Genomic DNA, 23453 nt, shown 5'->3' with positions numbered 1-23453 from the left:
ATACATCATATGCAATACCCACATTACATAAATCATTTAATACTCTCTTCCATAAAACAGTCCAGAGACTGGTGGAAATCCGTAAGTGAGTATAGAAAAATTGTGATAAGCAAGCGATATGTTATATTGCATTCTTGTTTGAAATTTGCTTTCTAAAATTTGAGTACAGTGGTGCCCCGCAAGACGAATGCCTCGCAAGACGGAAAACTCGCTAGACGAAAGAGTTTTCCGTTTTGGAGGTGCTTCGCAAAACAAATCTCCTATGGGCTTGCTTCGCAAGACGAAAATGTCTTGCGAGTTCCTGTGGGTTTTTTTACCCTCCCCCCCTTTTTCTAAGCTGCTAAGCCGCTTATGAGCTGATCCGATAAGCTGATAAGCCACTAAAAGCCGCTAAAAGTGCTAATAGCGCTAATCCGCTAATCTGTCAATGGGCTTGCTTCGCAAGACGAAAAAACCGCTAGACGAAGAGAATCACAGAACGGATTCTTTTCGTCTTGCGAGGCACCACTGTATTTTGAAACTATGTCATCCTTCAAATTGTTTCCATTTAAATGAATTTTGTTAATATCATTCTGTTGTTCCCTTCAGTTTTTCTTGGTTACATTTGCATAATGCTCAACCATACTTTTATCATACCCCTCACCTCCTCTGGTATGGCAGTGAGAAGACAGAAACTTTGGCTTCTGTTTTCCACTAAGCCGTCCACAGCCGTCTCTTGCCATGTCTGTTATGTCCCTTATTTTTTGTTTCTTTTAAAATTGTCATAGCTACTCATCATCTTGATCAATTTCAGGGCAGTACACTACAATATAATAAAAACATCATTCGCAGGGCCAATCCTACCATTAGGCAGAGTGAAGTGAGTGCCTCAGGCAGCATATGATGAGAGGCGGTGGTGACCCTCAGCTCTTCCTCCCTAACTTCATGACCATACCTTGGAGAAGAGAGCTATGTGACATGCACCTAGCCCTCCACCTTTATAGCTACCCTGCTGATCACCCTCAGAGGCAGTGTAATGCCCCTTTGCTAGTATTAAAGTAGAATTTGTTACTATATGTGGAATAAGTGCATGTGTGTACCATTTTGGCCTTTGCCTCAGGCAGAGAAATGTCTTGGGCAGGCCCTGATCCTTCAAATAACACTAAAAACTGAGAGGCAATACATTCTAAAACATATCACATACAGAAAGTATTCACCAAATTTCCAATAAATCATTCTTTTTCTATTTATAAAATAATTGAATAATAAAATAATTGCATAGTTATTTACTACTCCATCAATCCTCCTGTGAACAAATGTGTCCCCAACAACATTTCCCCCCCAATGAAGGCATTGAAGCAACATTAACAAGGTCTGAGTGTTTGTACAGTTCAGTCTCATATTTCATTCGGAACCCAAGAACAACTAATTCTCAGGATCTATCGCTTTATAACATACAGTATTAGTTTGTAAAGTAAACATTAGAGTAAAAGTAAGTTTTACCTAGTAATCTAAATGTAGTGAAACACCAATACAGAAACACCATGCACATGCATTTTCTGGAGCTAGGAAAGATGTCATTGGGGGGGGGGTTCATTCTAAAATATGATTCTAGAGAATAGAAACCAAACTGGATAAACTAAACCTAAATTGGTATCATTCACTGGTGGGCATTAGAAAGATCACTTGATAGTGGTAAACATAAAAATCTTTGAAGCTTCTCTTGATGGGCATATGAATGTTGGGAAATTCCATTCCACCTTTAGTTGCAGACATGGAACTGTTGAACGTCACATGTCTGTTTACATGCCAGCACAGCTTGCTGGCACCTTCCATTGTGTGTATAGCTTTTGCTTTTCACTCTCGAACTGAGGACACGAAAGAGAGACGACATGTTTTGTTTGTCCTGATTTATGCTTAATAAATCTGTAGTTATTAGTACGCTTCCACAAGCCTCACGCCACTTCTGTTTGCGCAGTATGCTCTGCTAATATAGTATGCTCAGGCTTTAAAGTTGCTGATTTACGTCGCACCAGAGATCGGGGGATCGTCACGGCTGGAAGGGCATGATCCAGCTGGGGGTAGCCAGCTGGCATCTCGACCCCCGAAGGATGCCAACAGTGAATACAGGTTACAAAACAACACAAAACTCCTTGTACAAGATTGTACTAAGATCAAAGAAATGGTCCTGTAAGCTTTCTTCTCACTTGTGTGCCTGGCTTTGGGAATTTTAAATGAATATATCTAGGCTTCATAGTAACTTGTTAGTCCACAAAGAGTAGAAATTCACTTACTGTAAAATCTATACTTCAGTAAGACTAGTAATCTACTTTCAACACCACTCCTGAATCCAATGCAAAAGAGAAATGGGGAAGTATTCAACTAAGTAACTGCATTAGCACAAGGAATAGCACTAGCACAATGGGCTTTCCCTTTCTCCTCCTCCGACAAGCAACCTGTACCATCCCCAATCTCCTCCTGAGGGTTGAAGGGAAACCCAGAACATATGGGGGCATAGGAAAAGAGAGGGGGAGATTGCTCAGTTGTGAGGGTGATATCTTTATGCTGACACAACAATCTGCTTAATGCTACTCTGAATGCAACCCATAGTGTTGAGTGCATATTGCATATTGACGATGCCCAAGAGTGAAAGATTCAAGAGAAATTGTAGGGTTGCAGTTCCAAAGGAGCCAGGCCTAAAACATATTGAAACAGATCCAGATAATCAGCTTCATCCAAGACTATAAAATAGGTGGTAATTATCTTCAACATAATTATGTGTCCCTACTTTAATCCAAACTGTGCTGGAAGAAACTGGACCTGTCCCAATTTACTGGACATGAATATTTTTGTGGGGAGGGGGGATACTCTATTCCTCAACAAAGCCTTTATGCTCCAAGTTAGAAGAGATCTGACATACAGAAGGTTTTAAGGTGTGTGCTTTTTAATCTCAAAAGCTCTTTTTTAGAGCTACCATGTTTTTCACCACCACAAATAAAAAATCTCATTCATGTACTCCATCGTTAATAAATATGAAACAAACAGTGATTCACGTTCTCAGTTCCTTCATGAGCATGTTAGACATTACCAGTCCTTAAAAATATTGACTATAAGTATCATAATGTGGCTAAAGATTGTTAAGTTATGGATATCCATTAATTGTCTGAAATATGAGCGCTTAATCGCACCTCTCCTGGATTTCACTTATGATTAATAGTCATCATGTATACGTGATTTTTAAAAATCACTCCAGGTAATAGAATATGAAATATGCCTGTGACTGGATGAAACCCCATGTAGCAATCATGCTGACAAATCCATTATTTTCAAATTCAGGACAGCTTCCATGGAATTTCCTGACGCAATATAAATTCCACTGGAACTGAATGGCATACCAATGTCCCTAGGCTCTTTGATTAGCTGGGCTTCACTAGGCCTTGAAGAGGCTTCTAGGCAGCAGTGTGCACTGACTATATACAAACTGAAACTTCAGAGGCCTTGAACGCTCCAGTGCATGAGCAGTGATGGGCAATGGGAATAGGTCTCATGAATCTATGCTACCTTGAATTCACTTAACAACTACAGAAGGCATTTATGGCTTCTGATCAACCATGGTAATCTTCTGGGTCACCTGTTGGAATCAGGCTTAGGAGACATTGTTATACAACAGTTCCATCCTTCCAGGATGATAAAACTTGGAAGGTGACACTATGGGCATTTTGCTCTGCCTCAGAGCCTATGGCTTGCAGAGGCCCTCAGGTCTCTAATTTGTCCTTCATGCTTCTCAACATCTACATGAAACCACTCAGCTTTACCTTCCTCTTCCTTTTCAGGTTCCAGGGAGGCTGTTGAAATCCTGAACTAGTGCCTGAAGTCAGTTTTAGAGTGGATGTGAACAAACTAGTTGAAGCAGAATCGGAGCAATACAGAGGTGCTGTGCATAGCCTCAGCTCCAGAAGGCAGTTTACAAGCTGGGCTGGTACTTCCCCCAAAAGTCTTAAATATGCAGTTAGGAATGCCCCTGGATCCAGTGAAGACATCAGTAGCAAGGTATTTTATTTTATTATTTTATATTTTATATTATTTTATATTATTTTATTTCATTTTACCAGTTTGGGCTATTATGCCAATTGAGACCCCATCTGGAGAGGGTTGATCTTGACTCAGTGATCTATGCTCTGGTCATGTCAAGAACAGACTATTGCAATGAGCTCTACATGGGGTTGCCTTTAAAGAAATTTCAGCTAGTCCAGTATGTGGCTGGACAATCAGCATCTGTAACATTTTTTATATATCGGCTGCACAGCATTTCCAGGCCAAAACATTATATTGGACAGTCTGCACCTTCCTGCCCACAGTTTAAGATCTGCTTCAGGGCCTCTCTTGGGGTGTTTAACCCTATGTTGGCAAAGTAGGTGACCACAAGGAAGAGGTCCTTCTCTATAGTGGCCCTACAAATTTGGAATTCCTTTCCATCAGACTGATGCCAATTTTGACATTGCTGAGTTTCTGGAAAGCACTGAAGACCTTTCTTTTTCTATTGGTCTCCCATGTGTGATGTCTTACAGGCTGTGGTTTGGCTTGGTTGAGTTGTTTTTCTATGGCTCTTAATATTTTCATGAGGAGCTTTACTGAGTCACTGTTTTTAAGCTAATGTATTATTGTTTGCCTCTTCTCTTATTGTTTTATGTTTATAAGCCACTTTGGATGAGAATTACCTAAAAAGTAGCCTTAAAGTATTTATATATAAATAAAACTGAGGCCTAGTACTGTCTCTAAAATCTGGAATGCATCACTCAGAACCAGGTACAGCTGTGATATATTTTGGTAAACCCCTTCCTTTGCCACCCCACATTTAATCACACCTTCTACCCAGGTAAAGCTACAATACACTACAACATTAAGTTTTAGGAGAACACTTGAGGGATATTTTTTACATTCTTTATTCATCTGTGTTACTGGGTTGGTAAACAATGGGGACATAAGACCTTTTCAGGGGTGATCCTGCTCCATAGGAACTTCCTTCCTAGGGAAATATGTATGTCATTGTTGGTCTTCAAGAGAACTTCAAATGATATTTTGTTCCAGTCTGTGTTTTGTTAATTATAATGTAATGTGCTTTTAAATTGGTATTGCTGTTACTTACAAATTATTAAGTTGATGGAATATTTCATTTTATGATGGGATTTAAACTCTCACAAACTGCCTTGTGAGGGCAGTGTACCTGTAAGTCAAGTTTAAAATTTTATGAATAAGTAATTTATTTACTCATATTGCCATTGTCTTGACCAAAGTGGCTAAGCAGATGTTATACTACAAAATAAGCCTGATCCAGAAAAAAGACTGTAGATCAAATCAATGGAAATCATTTAGACATTTCTTAGTAATTATTAATTTTTTATGACAGCAATGCCTTCTCACAACTCCTAAGTAGTTAAAATCAACTTAAAGAGAGCCAGAGATTTAGTGCACAGTACACACAGACTTCAGTATTTTCACACGTCACATACTCCGTACAATATTGTGGCACCATGCAACAACTTCATAACATATTGATGTAGCACCCTCCTCAATTGTGCACCAATGGCATCAGTTGCAACAGACAAAAAGATGTGAAAGGAAGTTGACAAGCTACAAGGAACTAATCAGGAACAATTAACAGCACATAGTTGGAAATAAATTTCAAATTCCTAGGTATCATTAAGCTATGAGAAGTTTGATGTGACGGGCATCTGGCATGACTCAGCCACAATAGGGGCCAAAGCTAGTCCAATGAACAAAGTCCAAATAAGGCCCACATAAACTGGCATTCCCAAATGCATCCCATGCCTTCTGCTCAGTATCCACTGATATCACAGCATTGGCAGGCAAATAGCCTTGGCTTTTATCATCAATTTTCCCCACTGCTTTGCTTTCTATATTCAATCTGTCACCAAATCCTGCTGCTTCTCCCTATAGAGCATTGTCTTATAATACTATTTATGCTCCGATTCATGCTCTATTCTTGTTACCATTTACATTTTCCTTTCTGAGCTTCCATTGTCACGCCCATCTTCTCAAAGCTTATGCAGCCTCAGATTGTTTTAGTGGCTCTGTGTCTTCCACATCCAATGCAAACTCCTTGTCCTGATCATTTAAGAACTCTAAATTCTATCTTTCTGCTTTTGTCAAAACAAAAAAATTCCTTCCAGTAGCACCTTAAAGACCAACTAAGTTAGTTCTTGGTATGAGCTTTCGTGTGCATGCATACTTCTTCAGTGTGTATCTGAAGAAGTGTGCATGCACACGAAAGCTCATACCAAGAACTAACTTAGTTGGTCTTTAAGGTGCTACTGGAAGGAATTTTGTTGTTTTGACTATGGCAGACCAACACGGCTACCTATCTGTTTCTGCTTTTGGTTTTTGATACAAATCTGCTCAAAACCTTCACTCTTCCAGACTGTCAACCATCCAAAGGTCTCTAGCTCTTCTATAAAGCTTTGCTTGTTCTCTCTTGATGCCTGCTTAAACTTTAAACGATTTGAATTCCCTCTCAGAACTACATACTACCACCTCCCTCTTCCTTCAAGTCCCTCCTAAAATGCACCTTTTCCATAAAGCCTCTTTTGCAGTTCTCATCTACAAACAAAATAAAGTCTACGTATGTATAGATACATTTGATCTCATTCATCGCTCATTAAGTATTGCCTCTATCTCGGCTACAGTATTCAGAACAGATAAAAGAAAGTACTTCTTCATACAACACATAGTTAAACTATGGAACTCGCTTCCACAGAAAGCAATGATGGCCAAAACTTGGATGACTTTAAAAGAGGACTTGACAAATTCATGGAGGGCAAGGCTATCAACAGCTACTAGCCACAAAAAATATTTTCTGCCTCCACTGTCAGAGCCATATGCCTCTGAATACCAGTTGCCGGGAACTGTAGGTGGGCAGAGTGCTGTTGTGCTCCTGTCCAGTTTGCAGTCTTCCCATGGGCATTTGGCTGGGCACTGTGAGAACAGGATGCTGTTCTCATAGCAAACAAGATGCAGCACTCTGAGATTACACAACAAATATCAGGACATCTTAAGAGAATGAAGTAACCTATATACTTGATGAAAAAATGGGGGGGGGGATTTCAAACCCCAGTTACTAGTCAATGTGCCTGTCAAACATTAGCAAATGTCCTTATCTGGAGCCAAAACATTGATAATACATGCACTGAACTACAAATCACTTATTTAAAATATCTATAGTAATGATATCCTCTTTAATGAAGACACAGAAGTTATTTTCAAAACAGAGTGTAGTTTTAGAAGAGACACCAATAACTTAGTGATCAATAGATTTGCCTGTCAATTTTTAAAATACAGTGGTACCTCGGATTACAGATGCTTCAGGTTACAGACGCTTCAGGTTACAGACTCCGCTAACCCAGAAATAGTACCTTGGGTTAAGAACTTTGCTTCAGGATGAGAACAGAAATTGTGTGGCGGTGGTGCAGTGGCAGCAGGAGGCCCCATTAGCTAAAGTGGTACCTCAGTTAGGAACAGTTTCAGGTTAAGCATGGACCTCCAGAACGAATTAAGTTCTTAACACAAGGTACCACTGTACGTGTCTGTTTAATCTCTAATTGCCAACTGCTTTCAGTATTAAATACCGTATTGGCCTGAATATAAGCTGCACTTTTTTTCCAAATTCCAACCATGTTAAAGTGTGGCTTAAATGTGCGACCTTACACAAATTGGCTTTTACGCTATCTCTGCTGAAATAGACATACGGTAAAATGGAACAAAAAATGTTTTATTGCCGATTTGCGAGCTTTAGACTGTTGTGCAATTAATTCTAATATCATTCATCACTTTCACTTGCAAGTCCTCTCTAGTACCCGTAGGATTTTCTTCTACATTTGCCATTTACGGGTATGAGCGTGTGCGGAATTTTAAGGGAGCAACTTATATTCAAGTATTGTCTTTTTTTCTCCCCCCCCCATTAATTTTAAAAGTGTGACTTATTTGCGGGTGCAGCTTATATTCAGGCCAATACGGTAATGACTATCCTGTGCTGAGTTGGCAGAAGGCGCTTGGCTGTCATTCCCTATCTTTCACCCTTCTTTTCTTACAGTGTTAGACCGATTAGTGTAGGATTTTGTAGTGAGATCTTGAATTAGAAACTTTCAGCAGACATCCTACTACCCTATTTAAAGATATTCACTTATTAAGTCCATAGGAGTCCACCCACCAATAGAGTAAGTATACAAAGATACTGATTCTTGCATGTACTGATCTCTTAGTTTGCCTGCACAGGAGACCCCCAACTTTGCCTCAAGTGGTCCAATCTAGATCATCTGGGCCCTGATATACTCACACGTTTCCTTTCTTTTTCTATCTCATACCAGCTGCTCTTTTCATCACTTTCACTTTCTCAATTCAAATTCAGGAGAGGCTTTTATAACTGGCTCCCTATATTTTGTCTTCCCCTGGTGACAACTTCTTGCCCTGATGTTGCTTTTTCCCAGACAAGAACCCAGTGCATCATGCATTCCCAGTTCCTCCCAATACCTATACAATTGCCAGACTGTTATGTTAAAAACCTGTGTTCATCAATTCTTTATTTTTACTCTACAACCTAAGCATATTCACTTATAAATATGTGCCAAGCATCTTTTCTGCTAATTTAGTGGCGTTTAAACTGCTTTTAGTTATGATTTTGTGTAAGCCCTCATATTACCATCCGTCTATGTATACTTACTCAAAACATTATTTATAAGCCACATATTATATGAATATGCACATGTTATTCTAGTCCTCAGGATATAGTGGTGAAGGAATCCGTCTGGCTTCAGCCTCAGAAAGGGGCTTGTGTGTGCTTGGGGCACAGCTGGGATTTACACATGTAAAGGAAATTAAGGGATAGCTGGATGATTCCATAATATTTTACATTTGGACAAGCATAACAGATTTTGTAGAAGTAAGCAAATGGAATGCAAGATCTGTCTTAAAGCCAATAAAAATTAAAATCTAAAGTATATGTAACTGTGGTTTGTCTGCATTTTTCTAAAAAGGTAATTTGTGCTACACAAAGAACATAAGTTTTAACACCTCAGATATAAATGGAAGATGCTCCTCAATTATCTGACTATGAGCAAAGAGTCTTCTTCAAATATCTACTTCAGTAAGTTGGTGCACCTCAACTAAACCTTGAGATCTCCAACTAAATATAGCTTCCCACTTTGCTTGAATTAGGAAGCTGTGGTTACCAGTTTTACAAAAAGCCAAATCTTAAACCACAGCTTGACGTTAAAGATCCTAGTTTCTTCCAAATGTTGTAACCATAGATTCCTGATTTGGAGGGAAACAGGAAATTATGGTTAGTTGCCATCTTCTAGGTTTAACATTTTAACTAAGTAACAGAAGGGGGGGGAAATGACCGACGTTGGGTGTTAACACTAAACCATAATTTGTTTTAACATTCTTTGCTAAACAAGCCAGGACCAGGCTCATTCAAACAAGCCATGTTTTGTTTTGCTTAATGTTGGCTTGTTTTACTACCATTTCCTATGAACACCTAGTTGCTATACTGAGGACCTTTGCAAAGTCAAGCTATCGCCGTATCATCAGTTCTATCACATTAACTAGCCACAGAAATGGGGTGAGAAACACAACACTCTCCTTCCAAGAGATTATCAACCATTACTAGCATGCCCCTAAGCAACATGCCATCCTAAGGGTTTCTCCCACTACTAAATACTCCTCACAAAGTCTTGATAGCTCCCTTTGTGAAGCCTTTTCTCCAAAACCCCTTGCCCAGAAAACAAATGTATTTTTCACTGAGGTCATTCTTGCAATAAGGACCCTGTTACTTTTCAGTTCTGTACTAAATTTCACTCATAAGTTGCAAAAAAAAGGGTAAGAAGAACCTGCTGGATTCCCTTCCAGGTTCTTTTCTCTGCCCCATTGGATGACCCTCTGCCTCTACAGTAGTACCTTGGGTTACAGATGCTTCAGGTTACAGACTGAGCTAACCCAGAAACAGTACCTTGGGTTAAGAACCTTTTTTCAGGATGAGAACAAAAATCACACTGCAGTGGCATGGCGGCAGCAGGAGGCCCCATTAGCAAAGTGGTACCTCAGGTTAAGAACAGTTTCAGGTTAAGAACAGACCTCCAGAATGAATTAAGTTCTTAACACAAGGTACCACTGTAGTCTCCCCTGTCTAGCTCTATAATAGTAACTAGGTATATGAGCCAGGTAGCAGATGTATGGACCAAATGTATGATGCATTATTACCTCTTTCTAGTCTGTATGTTTCTCTATTTATTATATTTCTTGACTGTCCTTTACCATAAGGTCCCAGGATAGGTTATAAAAATGAAAGACACAATTATAAAACGCTTACAACCATAGAATTGTAAAAACAAACAAATACATATATACAGTGGTACCTCAGGTTAAGTACTTAATTCGTTCCAGAGGTCCGTACTTAACCTGAAACTGTTCTTAACCTGTACCGATTTCTGTTCTCATCCTGAAGCAAAGTTCTTAACCTGAAGCACTATTTCTGGGTTAGCGGAGTCTTTAACCTGAAGCGTATGTAACCTGAAGCGTATGTAACCTGAGGTACCACTGTAAAACAATTAAATACAATTCTATTCATAAAAGCAATTAAAAAAGATCCAATACAGATACAGACTAGGATAAAGATATCCACATAAAAGACTTACTGAGTGTGGAAGTTATTTCATAGGTACCAAGAAGGCAACAGAAATGCTACCTGTCTAATATGTGTTGTTGTTGTTGTTGTTGTTGTTGTTGTTGTTGTTGTTGTTGTTGTTGTTGTTTAGTCGTGTCCAACTCTTCATGAGGCAATTCCAAAGGGCAAGTGCCACTTAAGTCCCAATTCCTATAAAATGGTATCCTCTCATGCAGAATGCAGTGAACAATTGGGTATGTAAGGGGTGAGATGATCGTCTGGTTATCCTTTGTCCCAAGCTGTACTGGGCTTTTACCCAAGTACTAGCACCTTGAAATTAGCTTGGTAGCTAACTGGCAGCCAGTGCAATCCTTTCAACAGCAGCATAATATGTCAAAGATAACCTGACCCAGTGTAGTCAAGACATCACATTTCACACTATGTGCAGCTTCTGGGCCAACCTCAACAGCAGCCCCACATAAGAGTGCATTGCAATAAACCAGTCAGAGCATAGAATACAGTGGACAGGCTCTCCAGGTCTTGAAACAGCCATAGATAACTCTCTTACCAGCCAAAATTGGTAAAATTCACTCATAGCCACAGATGTCACCTGGGCCTCTAACAAGAGATGGATTCAAGAGCACCCCCAGATTATGAACCTGCTCTTTCAGGAGGAGTACAACCCCATTCAAAACAGGCAATTGACCAAATATCCAGACTTGTGAACCACCCATTCACAAGGGCTGCCATCTTGCCCAGATTCAGACTCTGGTTGTAGGCCCTCATCCAGTCCACTACCAAATCCAGGCACTGGTTGGCCAGCATGTGCATGGACTCTACTAATTCAGATATTACAAAGAAATATGCTAATGACACTATGACCCAAAACTGCTAAAGACCACTCCCATGGCTGTCATACAGATGTTAAATAGCACTGGAAACAAAATGCTATCCTGCGGCACTCCTCAGCACAACAGCCAGGGGACCAAAATACAATCACTCAATTGCATTACCAAAACAGTTCCTGGAAATAGTGAGATTATCATCTTAGGGTGGTTGGAAAACTAAGTCAGCTCAGGAGGATGTCATGGTCAAGGGTATCAAAAGCCATCAAGAGATAAAGTAAGAATAATAGTCACACTCCTTCTCCCAATAAAGGTCAGAGTGACCAAGGAAAATTCAGTTCCATATGTAGGCCTGAATTCAAACTGGAATGGGTCAAAATAATCTGTTTCACCCAAGAGTATTTGCAGTTGTTGCACTACAACCCTGTTTACCACCTTACCCCTAAGACATTGTGCCTGCCTTCAATCACTTGGTAGGGCCCTAAAGCCCAACCCGACTGGCTCCCTCCCACTACATACTAGCTTTTCTGTGAGCACATGTGCATGCATATGTGCCTACAGAAACACTAGCAGACCTGGAATCAGTAGTTAGTTAGCCTGGTTGGGTTCAGATGTCTAAACAATCCAGTGTTGAGCTAAACCATTAGGTCTTCAACTTTTGGATCAGAACTCTTTTTCAGGTCCCAGCCTGTTTCAAGACCAAGCAGCACTACCACCACTGCAAATATATAGTGAAAAATTAAGAAATTGGTACCCAACTGGTTGTTTGGATAAAAATTGGGCCCTGGATCTGAAACGGTTGGAGACTATTGAGCTAACAAAGCATGGTTTGGTATTACATCTGAATGTGGGCAAGTGAAGTAGCTTGGTTGGTTTTCATGGAACGGGCACTTCAATGAAAGGCATTTTAGCAAGTAAAACATGTCTTGGTACTGTAGAATGCCCAGCACATTTTAATAGACTGTCAGAAATAATGGCTGCTATAGCTTCTCTTTCTCATGTTGGCAATAATACTTTGGTCAACAATTTCAAAATAACGAACTATTATTATGCTGTCTGAGTTTTAAAATAGAAATAACTTTAAAAAGTCACACAGCTGCTCAGAAATTTCCAATCTCAACATTCCAGACATCTATCATTCCACAGTTTGTCATCTCCAGCTATAATCAAAATATTGTCACGCACATTGAATGAAGGGCAATTTTTAAATACTCATATACTTTGATTTCTTTGTTAGCCACATGCATCTCAGAAAGGAAAACTTCACTCCTGGAAGTACCCTAATGGAAACAAGTATCACCTCAGTCCCACCTACACCTTCCACAAGAGCTAGCATAGTTTTTATTACTTGTTTTCCAATAGCTTTTTCACTTTCAGTAAAGCATACTTATACATAGGACCTCAACATTTACTTTCAGTATTTAAATAAAAATATTTTGAAGCTCACAATCCCCCTTGGTCACCTAGAGCTATTTTATTTATTACATTTTGAGACTGCTTTTATATATACAGTGGTACCTCGCAAGACGAATGCTTCGCAAGACAAAAAACTCGCTAGACGAATGGGTTTTTAGTTTTTTGAGCTGCTTCGCAAGACGATTTTCCCTATGGGCTTGCTTCGCAAGATGGAAATGTCTTGCAAGTTTGTTTCCCTTTTCTTAACACCGTTAATACAGTTGTGACTTGACTTCGAGGAGCAATTCATAGAACGCGGTGTGGTAGCCTTTTTTGAGGTTTTTAAAGACTTTGGTGATTTTTGAAGCTTTTCCAAAACTTTCCCGACCCTGTGCTTCGCAAGACGAAAAAAATCGCAAGACGACAAAACTCGCGGAACGAATTAATTTTGTCTTGCGAGGCACCACTGTACATGGCCCTCAAATGTTTTACAAGGGGGGGGGAGATGAAACAAAAAGGCTTGAAGTATAAAAAACAATCTATTACACAATTCAGTTAACATAGTTTTCAACCCACAGTTTTTTATCATAATTATTATAACTTGTTAAACACAAGTTATAATAAAAGTAAATACAATTAGACAATAAGGAGAAATATTTATCCATCAAAACCCTAAAAAACAATATAGGTTTAACTAGTTTTCTGAACAAAATAAGTGAGTGGGATGGCAAGCAACCATAGTAGAAATCCTTACTTCTACTAGGCTAGCCTCTATGGAATACAGTGGTACCTCAGGTTAAGTATTTAATTCATTCCGGAGGTCCGTACTTAACCTGAAACTGTTCTTAACCTGAAGCACCACTTTAGCTAATGGGGCCTCCTGCTGCTGCTGTGCCGCCGGAGCCCGATTTCTGTTCTCATCCTGAAGCAAAGTTCTTAACCTGAAGCACTATTTCTGAGTTAGTGGAGTCTGTAACCTGAAGCATATGTAACCTGAAGCACATGTAACCCGAGGTACCACTGTGTAGAGCTGGCTAATTAGAGGCATCATATTGTTAGTACAGATATGAAATGTCCAAGCTATGTGGTACATGCTTGCTACACGGAATACCATGATGTGCAGTGGTTCCTGCATTTTGGTTGGTCTTTGCAACCAAATTTATGGTCTTTGGGATATCCCTGTAAGAACATAAGAAGACTCTGCTGGATCAGGCCAATGGCCCATCTCCTCCAACATCCTGGTTTCACAGTGGCCAAACAGATGCCTGGGGGAAACCTGCAAATAGGATTTGAGCACAAGAGCACTCTCTCTTCCTGTGGTTTCCAACAACTGTATTCAGAAGCACTGCTGTCTCCAACTATGGAAGCAGAGTACAGCTAATAGCCATTAATAACCCTCTTCTCCATGAATTTGTATAATCCTCTTTTAAAGCCATCTAGGTTGGTGGCCGTCACTGACTCCCGTGGGAGCGGGTGCCGTAGTTTAACTATGCACTACATGAAGAAGTGATTTCTTTTATCTGTCGTGAATCTTCCAACATTCAGCTTCATTGGATATCCACGGGTTCTTTTCTCTAAACTAAAAAGTCCCAAATACTGTTATCTTTTCCCATCCCCTTGATCATTCTGGTTGTCCTTTTCTACAACCTTTTCCTCCTCTATCTACAAAACCATTTTTGAGATGAGACGACCAAAACTATACACAGTATTCTGAATGTGGTTGCACCATAGATTTGTGTAACAACAATATATCAGCAGTTTGATTTCACTGGTTGGTGCTGGGAAATAAGCACGGAGGAACAGTGTGCAATTCAATGGATGTGTGGTGACTTGTAATGTGTTGTCAGAGGGTAAAGGATTCTCCACCTAGATTCATGAGCTGAGTGGATTTATTAACTCTTAATGATGAAGAGGCATTTTTTGCTGGCATTCTATAGATGCCAAAATATTTCAACCATCTCTAAAAGTCTGCAACTAGCCTTCTGTAGAAACAGGATGCTTGGCTAGCTAGAGACTTGTCTCACACAACAAGGCTTTGTTTTATTATCTAATATGTATAGATATTACAATTATTATTTGCAATATTTATTATCAGCATGTGGAAAGAGACAGTATTTTTCTGCTACATTTTCAGCTAGGTATTTTGAATTTGAGCTTTTACCAAATAAAGGATAAAGCATGATGATTTGACAGTAGCCTATCCTCTTATTGCTGCAAGCATGGCCCTATATTCTATGGGAGTGCACTGATTTATAATAACCAATGAAAAATTCAGTCCTGAAAACGAAGCCTAAATGATAGTTCTGCCAATAAGCTAAGCGACTAAGGGCTGCAATCCTATATATGTGTACCCATTAGGCCTTACTCTAAGATTAAGTAGGTACAGGTTTACAGCCTAAATCATAATCTAGAGATAAATTTACATTTTATAATTTAGATCAGGAATTGTCTAACTATATGTTTCTCAAACAGTCAAAATAAAACAAAAAAGTATGTACTGGGGAGAAAAATAATAATTTCTTGTGTTGCTTGTTTCATTTAAATATAACCTGTAAAGCTGTTTCTGCATGAAGGACTAGTGCAACCAAGAATTGTCAATCAGGAGATCATTGGCATGCATGCATAAATCGCTCTATCTTCCTCTTTTCCCTCAATTAAATATGCATAGGTTTTAAACAGAAGCAAACAAATCTGAAGACCTGCCATGGGATGTGAGACACTGGTATTTACAGCTTTGACAGATTCATATTCTTCTGAATTTCATATTATATTTAAGTAAAGCCTTAATATAAAGTATCAAAATGAATTATATTAAGATAAAGCTTACTGTCAGTACAATCTGTCATAACTGAAGTCATAAATGCTCAGATTTGGGATTTTATATATTAAGTTTATTAGGTAACCAATGTCTTATTGTGCATTAGTCAAGACTTACACTTAATAAACTGTTAGTTTTCTTAACTCTCAATGAGCACAAATCCCAAACACCTCACAGTAGGAAGTTTCCTCTCCATTAAAGATAGCAAATGTATGAAGCCAAAACAATCAAGTACAGTCATTACTTTTGATACTTGACTTAAAGTACTACTGCCACTATTGCCAGCTGCTGAGTTTGTCTCACCAACAACACTTTGAAATAAATAATTTCTGAATAAAACAATATTTCTGAAGTGTCTAACAGCCAAAGCATTCTTATTTTTTTGAATTAAATTCAGAAGTATATTTCACTCTAACCTGTTCTCTCCAAAGGAGTAATGATTACCCTTTCTCTAAGAGTCCACCCACTAGGTAAATGAACTTCTGGTCTTGGCGAGCCTCCTTACAGAAAAGAAGCAAACACAGAACATGCAGCTATATCTTTAGATGAGCAGTTTTGGTTTATAGGAGCCTGTATTTTCATTAATTTCTTTCTTGGGACACACTAAGTTCTCCAAGGAGCTGACTGTCCCAAACCTTAAACAGCAAAAGCAAGCTCTATACCTTTTTTTTTTAATCACAAAATGCTTCACCTACCTGAGGATTATAAACACAGCAACAGACCTATAGCCTATAGCCCAAAAATATGTAGTGGAAAAATGGAACAAGGAAGTAGTAGGGCTGCAAGCACAAATTAATGTATGATCAGCTAATTAAAGCATTAAACAAAGACTATTTTTCTATGTAAAAGGAAAAATGGTAGGAAATATCTGGCTTTTGAGGACGAGTATTTATAAATGTAAAATATGGATACACACACAAAATATGAAGGCAGAGATATGTAAAATATGAATAAAATATGTAGTGTTTATAGTTATCATACTGACTTTCTACTGGACCCAGTCAATAAATCCCAAACTTTTTGTCCTGCATCTCATTAGGATTATCCAACAAATGCACCTGAGCAATTCTCTATTATCTGCCCTCTATGTGGGTTCTTAAAATAAGTTCAGTTTGAAAGTTCTGGCCAATCTTACACCTAACTCCATCCATGACTGACTTGAAAATATGCACTACTGAGTCACATGGTTCATGTTTCCAAGTAAATGCACATAGGATTACAGAACTAGACTTCAAATGAGTGATCTTGCTTAGTGCCCTTGCAAGTATACAGAAAAAGTGAAACAGAAATCCATTAATTTCATGATTGCCCTCACTCAGATACAATTCTGAAATCTTGTGGAAAAGGGAGATGGACTGAGTGATAAAATATTTTCAATTATCAATCTAGTTAGAGCCTTTATTCCATTTACTTGAAAACCAATTTCAAAATGGGAAGCATGATTTCTCTCTCTCTTAATGATAGCCTTTTAAAATTAAAATTACTTTAAAATTCATTCACCCTGTTTGCAAGGTACTCGAATTCTTCATTGCTGGTCTTCCTTTTTAGTGAGGTCTTTCCTTCCACCTTGAAAAATAGCCAGCAAGCAAGCCTCTGTTATGACTAGTAGTTCTAGCCAACAGCTCCAAAGGCAAGAAGGATCTCCCCAAGAATCAGCTATAGTTTCAACAAGAGGTTAGACCAGGTGTGCCTAACAGGTGGCTGATAGGACACATCTGGCCCCCAAGAGCTTTTTTGTGGCCAAGAGCTCAATGAATTTGTCATTTTAAAAAATTAAAGTTAATACTTTTTTTAAAAAAAAATGTTGATTGCTCCACTATGATAGGCTTTGTGCCGCCGCCCCCCAAAAAATGTGTGTCTGTGCATACATATGCACATACCACTCTATTTTAGATAAACACAAAAGAAAAAGCATTATAAAGAGAATATATTTACAATCATTCTGTGAAACAGCTAAAAAGATACAATGTGACATGTTATTCTGGAACTTTAGGATTCAGCACATGAAAAATGATACCCATCTTTCAAAAAACTTTATCTGATTGTAAACCTAAGTCCTTCTACAGTGGTACCTCGCAAGACGAATGCCTCGCAAGACAAAAAACTCGCTAGACGAAAGGTTTTTCCGTTTTCGATTTGCCTCGCAAGACGAATCTCCCTATGGGCTTGCTTCGCAAGACGAAAACGTCTCGCGACTTTGTTTCCTTTGTCTAAAAACCATTAAAGCCAAGGGTGCTTAGCTTGAACAGCTGCAGTTGCGACTTGACTTCGAGGAGCAACTGTTAGCATGTGGTTTGGTAGCCTTTTCTCAGACTTTGCTCACTTTTGAAGCTTTTCCAAAACTTTTCCAGAACTTCTCTTGCATCCATTTGGTAAGTTAAACTTTTAAAACTTTTTTTTGGGGGGTTGGAATTTGGGTTGGGGTGTTTGGGATTCAAGGACTTGGTGTTGTGGGGGGGGTTTGCGATAATCTGGGAGCTTGTGGGCCTTTTTTGGGAATTTTTATGATTTTCTGTGACCATTGGGCCAGGTTGGTTTTTTCAAATTTTTTTTTCTGAGTTTGAATTTCTGAGTGCTGGCTGGCTGGGGGAACAGTTGGGGAGGTTTCTGCAGGAATCTGGGACCATTGGGCCATGTTGTTATTTTTTGAAATTATTTTTTGTCTGGGTGGGGGAACAGTTGGGGAGGGGTTTGCAGCAGTTGGGGAGGGGCTGGAGGAGCAGTTGGGGAGGGGTTTGCAATTTCTGTGTTGTGGGTGGGTGGGTGTCTGTGGGAGCAGTTGAGGTTTTTGAAGACATTGGTGATTTTTGAAGCTTTTCCAAAACTTATTTTGCAGCCATTTGAGGTTTCTGAAAACTTCGGTGATTGATTGTTGAAGCTTTTCCAGAACTTCTCTTGCATCCATTTGGTAAGTTAAACTTTTAAAACTTTTTTTTGGGGGGGTTGGATTTTGGATTTTGGGTTGGGGTGCTTGGGATTCAAGGCCTTGGTTCTGGGTTTTAATTTCTGTGTGGTGGGTGGCTGGGTGCTTTTGAATTTTTTGAATTTGAAGCACATCACTGATTTTTTTTTCTTTTTCTGAGTTTACGAAGGTAAGAGCTGTGCTGCCATGGGACCCAAGAAGACTGCTGCTGCGGTGGCCGGCGAGAAGAAGAAGAAGGTGACGCTGGAAATGAAGAAGGAGATCATCCGGAAGCACGACGGCGGAATGCGTGTGACGGACATCGCCAGGGAGTACGGGAGGAATCCATCAACCATCGGGACCATCCTGAAGATGAGGGAGAAGATCCTGGCGACTGATGCAGCCAAGGGAGTCACCAGGATCGTGAAGAACCGCCCAGCTGTTCTGGAGGAGGTCGAGAAGTTGCTGCTCATCTGGATAGAAGAGAAGCAGCGTGCAGGGGACACAGTGTCTGAGGCCGTCATTTGTGAGAAGGCCAAGGCCAAGGCCTTGCACGCTGACCTCATCCGGGAACAGCCAGGAACCTCAGCCGAGCCAGAAGTCTTCAAGGCTAGCAGAGGTTGGTTTGAACGGTTCAAGACAAGATCTGGCATCCACAGCGTGGTCAGGCATGGAGAGGCTGCCAGTTCTGATGTTCCTGCGGCTGAAGACTTTGCAGCGGAGTTCCTGGAGGTTGTGAAGACGGAGGGCTACGTTCCACAGCAGGTCTTCAACTGCGACAAGACCGGGCTGTTTTGGAAGAGGATGCCCAAAAGGACTTTCATCACTCAGGAGGAGTCCAAGTTGCCTGGCCACAAGCCCATGAAGGACCGTCTGACCCTGCTCCTCTGTGCCAACGCAAGCGGCGACCTGAAGATCAAGCCCCTGCTGGTGTACCACTCGGAGAACCCACGGGCCTTCAAGAGACACAAGATCGACAAGGAGCAGCTGAGTGTCATGTGGCGATCCAACAGCAAGGCTTGGGTCACACGTGTGCTGTTTGTGGACTGGGTCAATCTTGCTTTTGGCCCTGCTGTCAAGCAGTACCTGCTGGACAACGACCTGCCGCTGAAGGCTTTGCTTCTGATGGACAATGCTCCTGCCCATCCTAAAGGCCTTGAGGTGGACTTGTTGGAGGAGTTCAGCTTCATCAACATCATGTTCCTGCCGCCTAACACCACGCCACTGCTCCAGCCGATGGATCAGCAGGTCATCGCCAATTTCAAAAAACTCTACACCAAGGAGCTTTTCAGGCGATGCTTCGAGGTGACTGACTGCACCACCATCACCCTGCGGGAATTCTGGAAGGACCACTTCGACATCGTCACCTGCTTGAAGATGGTCACCACGGCCTGGAAAGGGATCAGCCAGAGAAATTTGAATTGCGCTTGGCGCAGCCTGTGGCCGGACTGTGTGGCACCAAGTGACTCTGATGCACCAGAGTCAACAGTGGTGCAGGACATTGTTGCCTTGGGGAGGACCATGGGCCTGGAGGTCACAGAGGAGGACATCAGCGAGCTGGTGGAGGAGCACGATGACGAGCTGACCACCGTGGAGCTGGTCGAACTGCAGGCAGAGGCTGCGCAGGAGCAGGCCTCACTGGAAGAGGAGGAAGCAACTGAGGAATGGCTGTCCTTCGAAAAACTGAGGGACATTTGCCTGAAGTGGAAGGAGGTGCAGACTTTTGCAGAGCAACACCACCCTGAGAAGCACGTGGCACATGACGTTGGGAACTTTTATGATACGAGGGTCATGTCGCCTTTCAGGGAGCTGCTGAAAAGGCGGATGAAGCAGCAGACTATGGACAGGTTCTTGACCAAGAAGCAAAGAGTGGAAGAGGAGCCTTCTTCGAGTGGTCCCCCAGAGTCTTAGAAAATGTACTGTACACTTTGTTGATTTTTAAATGTTTTTCTGTCATGTTTATAAAGTTAATTTATTTTCCCTTCAATTTTTGAACTGCTCTTTACAGTATGTGTGACTTTAAAGAGCAGTTAATAAACTGTTGTTGTACCAAATTTGGCTTTGTTTGGACTTTTTTTGACCATAGGAACGCATTAATTGATTTTCAATGCATTCCTATGGGATTTCGTGATTCGCAAGACGAAAAATTCGCTAGACGACAAAACTTGCGGAACGAATTAATTTCGTCTTGCGGGGCACCACTGTATAGCAAAGTAGCTGTGTCATGCGGGAAGGGGGTGGGGCAAGCTGCTGTGCTAAATTCTCCCAACACTGAAGGAAAAAAGGTATCCATCAGGGTTGGTGGCCACTGTTAGCTGTAATCCTTTTTTAAAACCATTCAAGTTGCTGGCCATCACTGCCTTGTGTGTTCAAGTTCACTTTTGTCCATCTGATGCTTCAAGAAGTGTGAACACTTTTTAAACACACTTTTAAGCAAAAGAAAAAGGTGGAGAAGAGGTAAGTGGAAAAGATGTGAGAAAAAGCATCTTGCTAATTTAAAAAATATATATCCAATATTCCAGGTGATGTTTAAAGGTAAATCTCAGGACAGCAAAGACAGAAGACTCCACTGTAAACTACATATACAAAAACACAAGATAATCAATGAACCGTAAACTTTTCCAGTTCTGCACTATTCACCAAAAACAAACTTCATTTGTCTTCTCATTATGAATTGTTTTATAAAATAGAACTTTAGCCAAAGGAAAAAAAAGCTTTATAATATTCAGAACTCTTCGGGGGGGATTGTGATGGTTGAAACCATTTTTTGTACAATATATAGTTTATACATAAACAGTAGAGGTAGGTAACCTTTTGCCTTCCACATGCAGTTGATCTACAGCTGCCATCATCCTTGACCAATGGCCATGCTGGTTGCAGTTGATGGGAATGCCCTTTACTTTCAGTATAAGAATGCAATACAAAACTATCTGAAAAGTAATAATCTTTGCCAACATTATTCTATAAGCCATGTTACTGGGGATAAAACTATTGTGGTTCACAAGCTGATTAAACTCTGAATAACTTGAAACCATTTTTCCATTCTTTTACAAGATGCCAAACTTGCTATTTTAATACATTTTTATCTAAGTTATGCCTCTCAAGCAAGAGTTTCTGATTTCCCTGCCCACAACATGCAGCAGAATGAAATGGTAGCACAAAGATACAATATAACAGAACATACCACTTCAGTCCAGACAATCAATCAATCAATCAATCCCCTAATTAAAAATGTTTTATGTAAATGGAACAGAACAGCAAATGGTTGAGCTAGAACTTTTCAACCTCATGTGCTAGTTTACTGAAGCATGTTTCCTGCAATGGCTTCCATGGTGGGTGGAATATAAAGCTAACTAAATACATAAAAATATTCTACCACCTCATTATGCTTCGTGTACAACCAGCTGATGTTAACCGACAAGCTTTCTTGTTTGGTGACTTACTTGCCACAGGTTACCAAGATAGTGCCTATTTACACGCCTGACTTAATAAAATCAAAGTATACAGTGATTAATATAAATCAGGAAACTTATAGGTACTTTGAAACTTAAAGAGTTACCTGTATGCATCGTCTTCTTTCAAATATCATACCATCCTGTGGGGTGGGGGGTGGGGACGTGGGGAGAGGCCAGCAGCAAACACTGTGAACACAAAAAACATTAGTTACCTATGTGGATTCAGACACAATCTAATAGGGTAAGAACACAGGAACCTGCCTTATCCCAGGTCAGAGTATCTAGACCAGTAATGATTAGAGCTGTTCAAAACCTTCAATTGCCTTTCTTTTAACAATTTGAGAAGGGGAGGACACAAAACATGCTTTCAAAAAGGGTAGAGTGGGAGCAAAGTTCAGAGAAATTTATTCCTGTTTTCAAAGGAGGGGGCTGTGCTTACCTCATTTTACTGTTTTTTCTTCAAGCATTGTGTAAAGTAAAAGCAGAATGAAGCTCTTATGCCAGCTACATTGCATAGTCAGGTGGGAAATTCAGGAAGTGCTGCCACACTGGAAGCCCTGCATGGCTGAGAGTGTGCATGATGATTTTAAAAAGCTTTAAGAGAACCTTAAGAGCTTAGCAGCACTTCATGGGACACCCACATGACTACACAACGTCATGTTGTCACCCTAAGAAGTGTTGCCAAGTTGAAAGGCCAGAATGAGCAAAGTGGTTTTACTTACACAACATTTAAAAAAAGGCTTCCTAGGCCACATTGTACAATAAAATAAGTTATGTATGCATCTCTAAAAATGTTATGAGAAATTTGCATTGCACCTATGAAAGGTGCAAAAAATAGCTCCCAAATTCTCCAGGAGTGAATGGCCATGTGAAATTGGGGAACAAGTTTTGGCCTAGCACTAGTGAAGGCTACTCTGACTGGTAATAGTTGTCCAGGATCTTTAACAAAAGTCTTTGACAATGCCTGGAATCACACCCTTACATCCCTATATAGGGGTTATACATGGCAGGTATACAGTGGGTAGGAGGCAAAACAGGATGACAAATTCCTCCTCACATTCTTAGGCAATGACAAAGAAAATTCAAAAGACAGGGGCAGGTTTTAAGCCTCCCTGACAAGACTGGAGTAGCCCTAGGAAACTACACATCACCTGCTCTCTGATCCTATTTAATATGAGATGCCAGGGATTGAAGCTGGTGTCTTTGGCAGGCAAAGCATGTGCTCTACAACTGAAACATGGACCCTACTTTAGAAATGTTCATCCAGACTGTGTCTGTGCTAACCATCCTTCCAGAATGGTCATTCTCTATTACAGTCAGCTGACTTAGTACAGTGTGGCCAATGACCAGCACATTGATATAGCTGGAAACAATTCTGTGTGCA

At 40.3% G+C, this 23453-nt stretch overlaps 1 protein-coding gene across 1 annotated transcript in view; it reads right to left on the bottom strand.

The window, feature by feature from the left end:
- The window catches only part of DYRK1A (dual specificity tyrosine phosphorylation regulated kinase 1A), a 101049-nt gene that overhangs the window by 43256 nt on the left and 34340 nt on the right, over positions 1-23453 (bottom strand). Inside the window, exon 2 of the mRNA XM_082221302.1 lies at positions 22174-22255. Within this exon, the coding sequence (XP_082077428.1) occupies positions 22174-22183 (10 nt within the window). The 5' untranslated portion in view covers positions 22184-22255. The remainder of the gene's footprint in view (positions 1-22173; positions 22256-23453) is intronic.

The sequence above is a fragment of the Podarcis vaucheri genome (genome assembly GCF_965113315.1).
Source record: "Podarcis vaucheri genome assembly, chromosome: 4".
NCBI classification, from domain to species: Eukaryota; Metazoa; Chordata; class Lepidosauria; order Squamata; family Lacertidae; genus Podarcis; species Podarcis vaucheri.
Note: the sequence above shows the minus strand (reverse complement) of the source record. Positions and strands in the feature narration are given on the sequence as shown.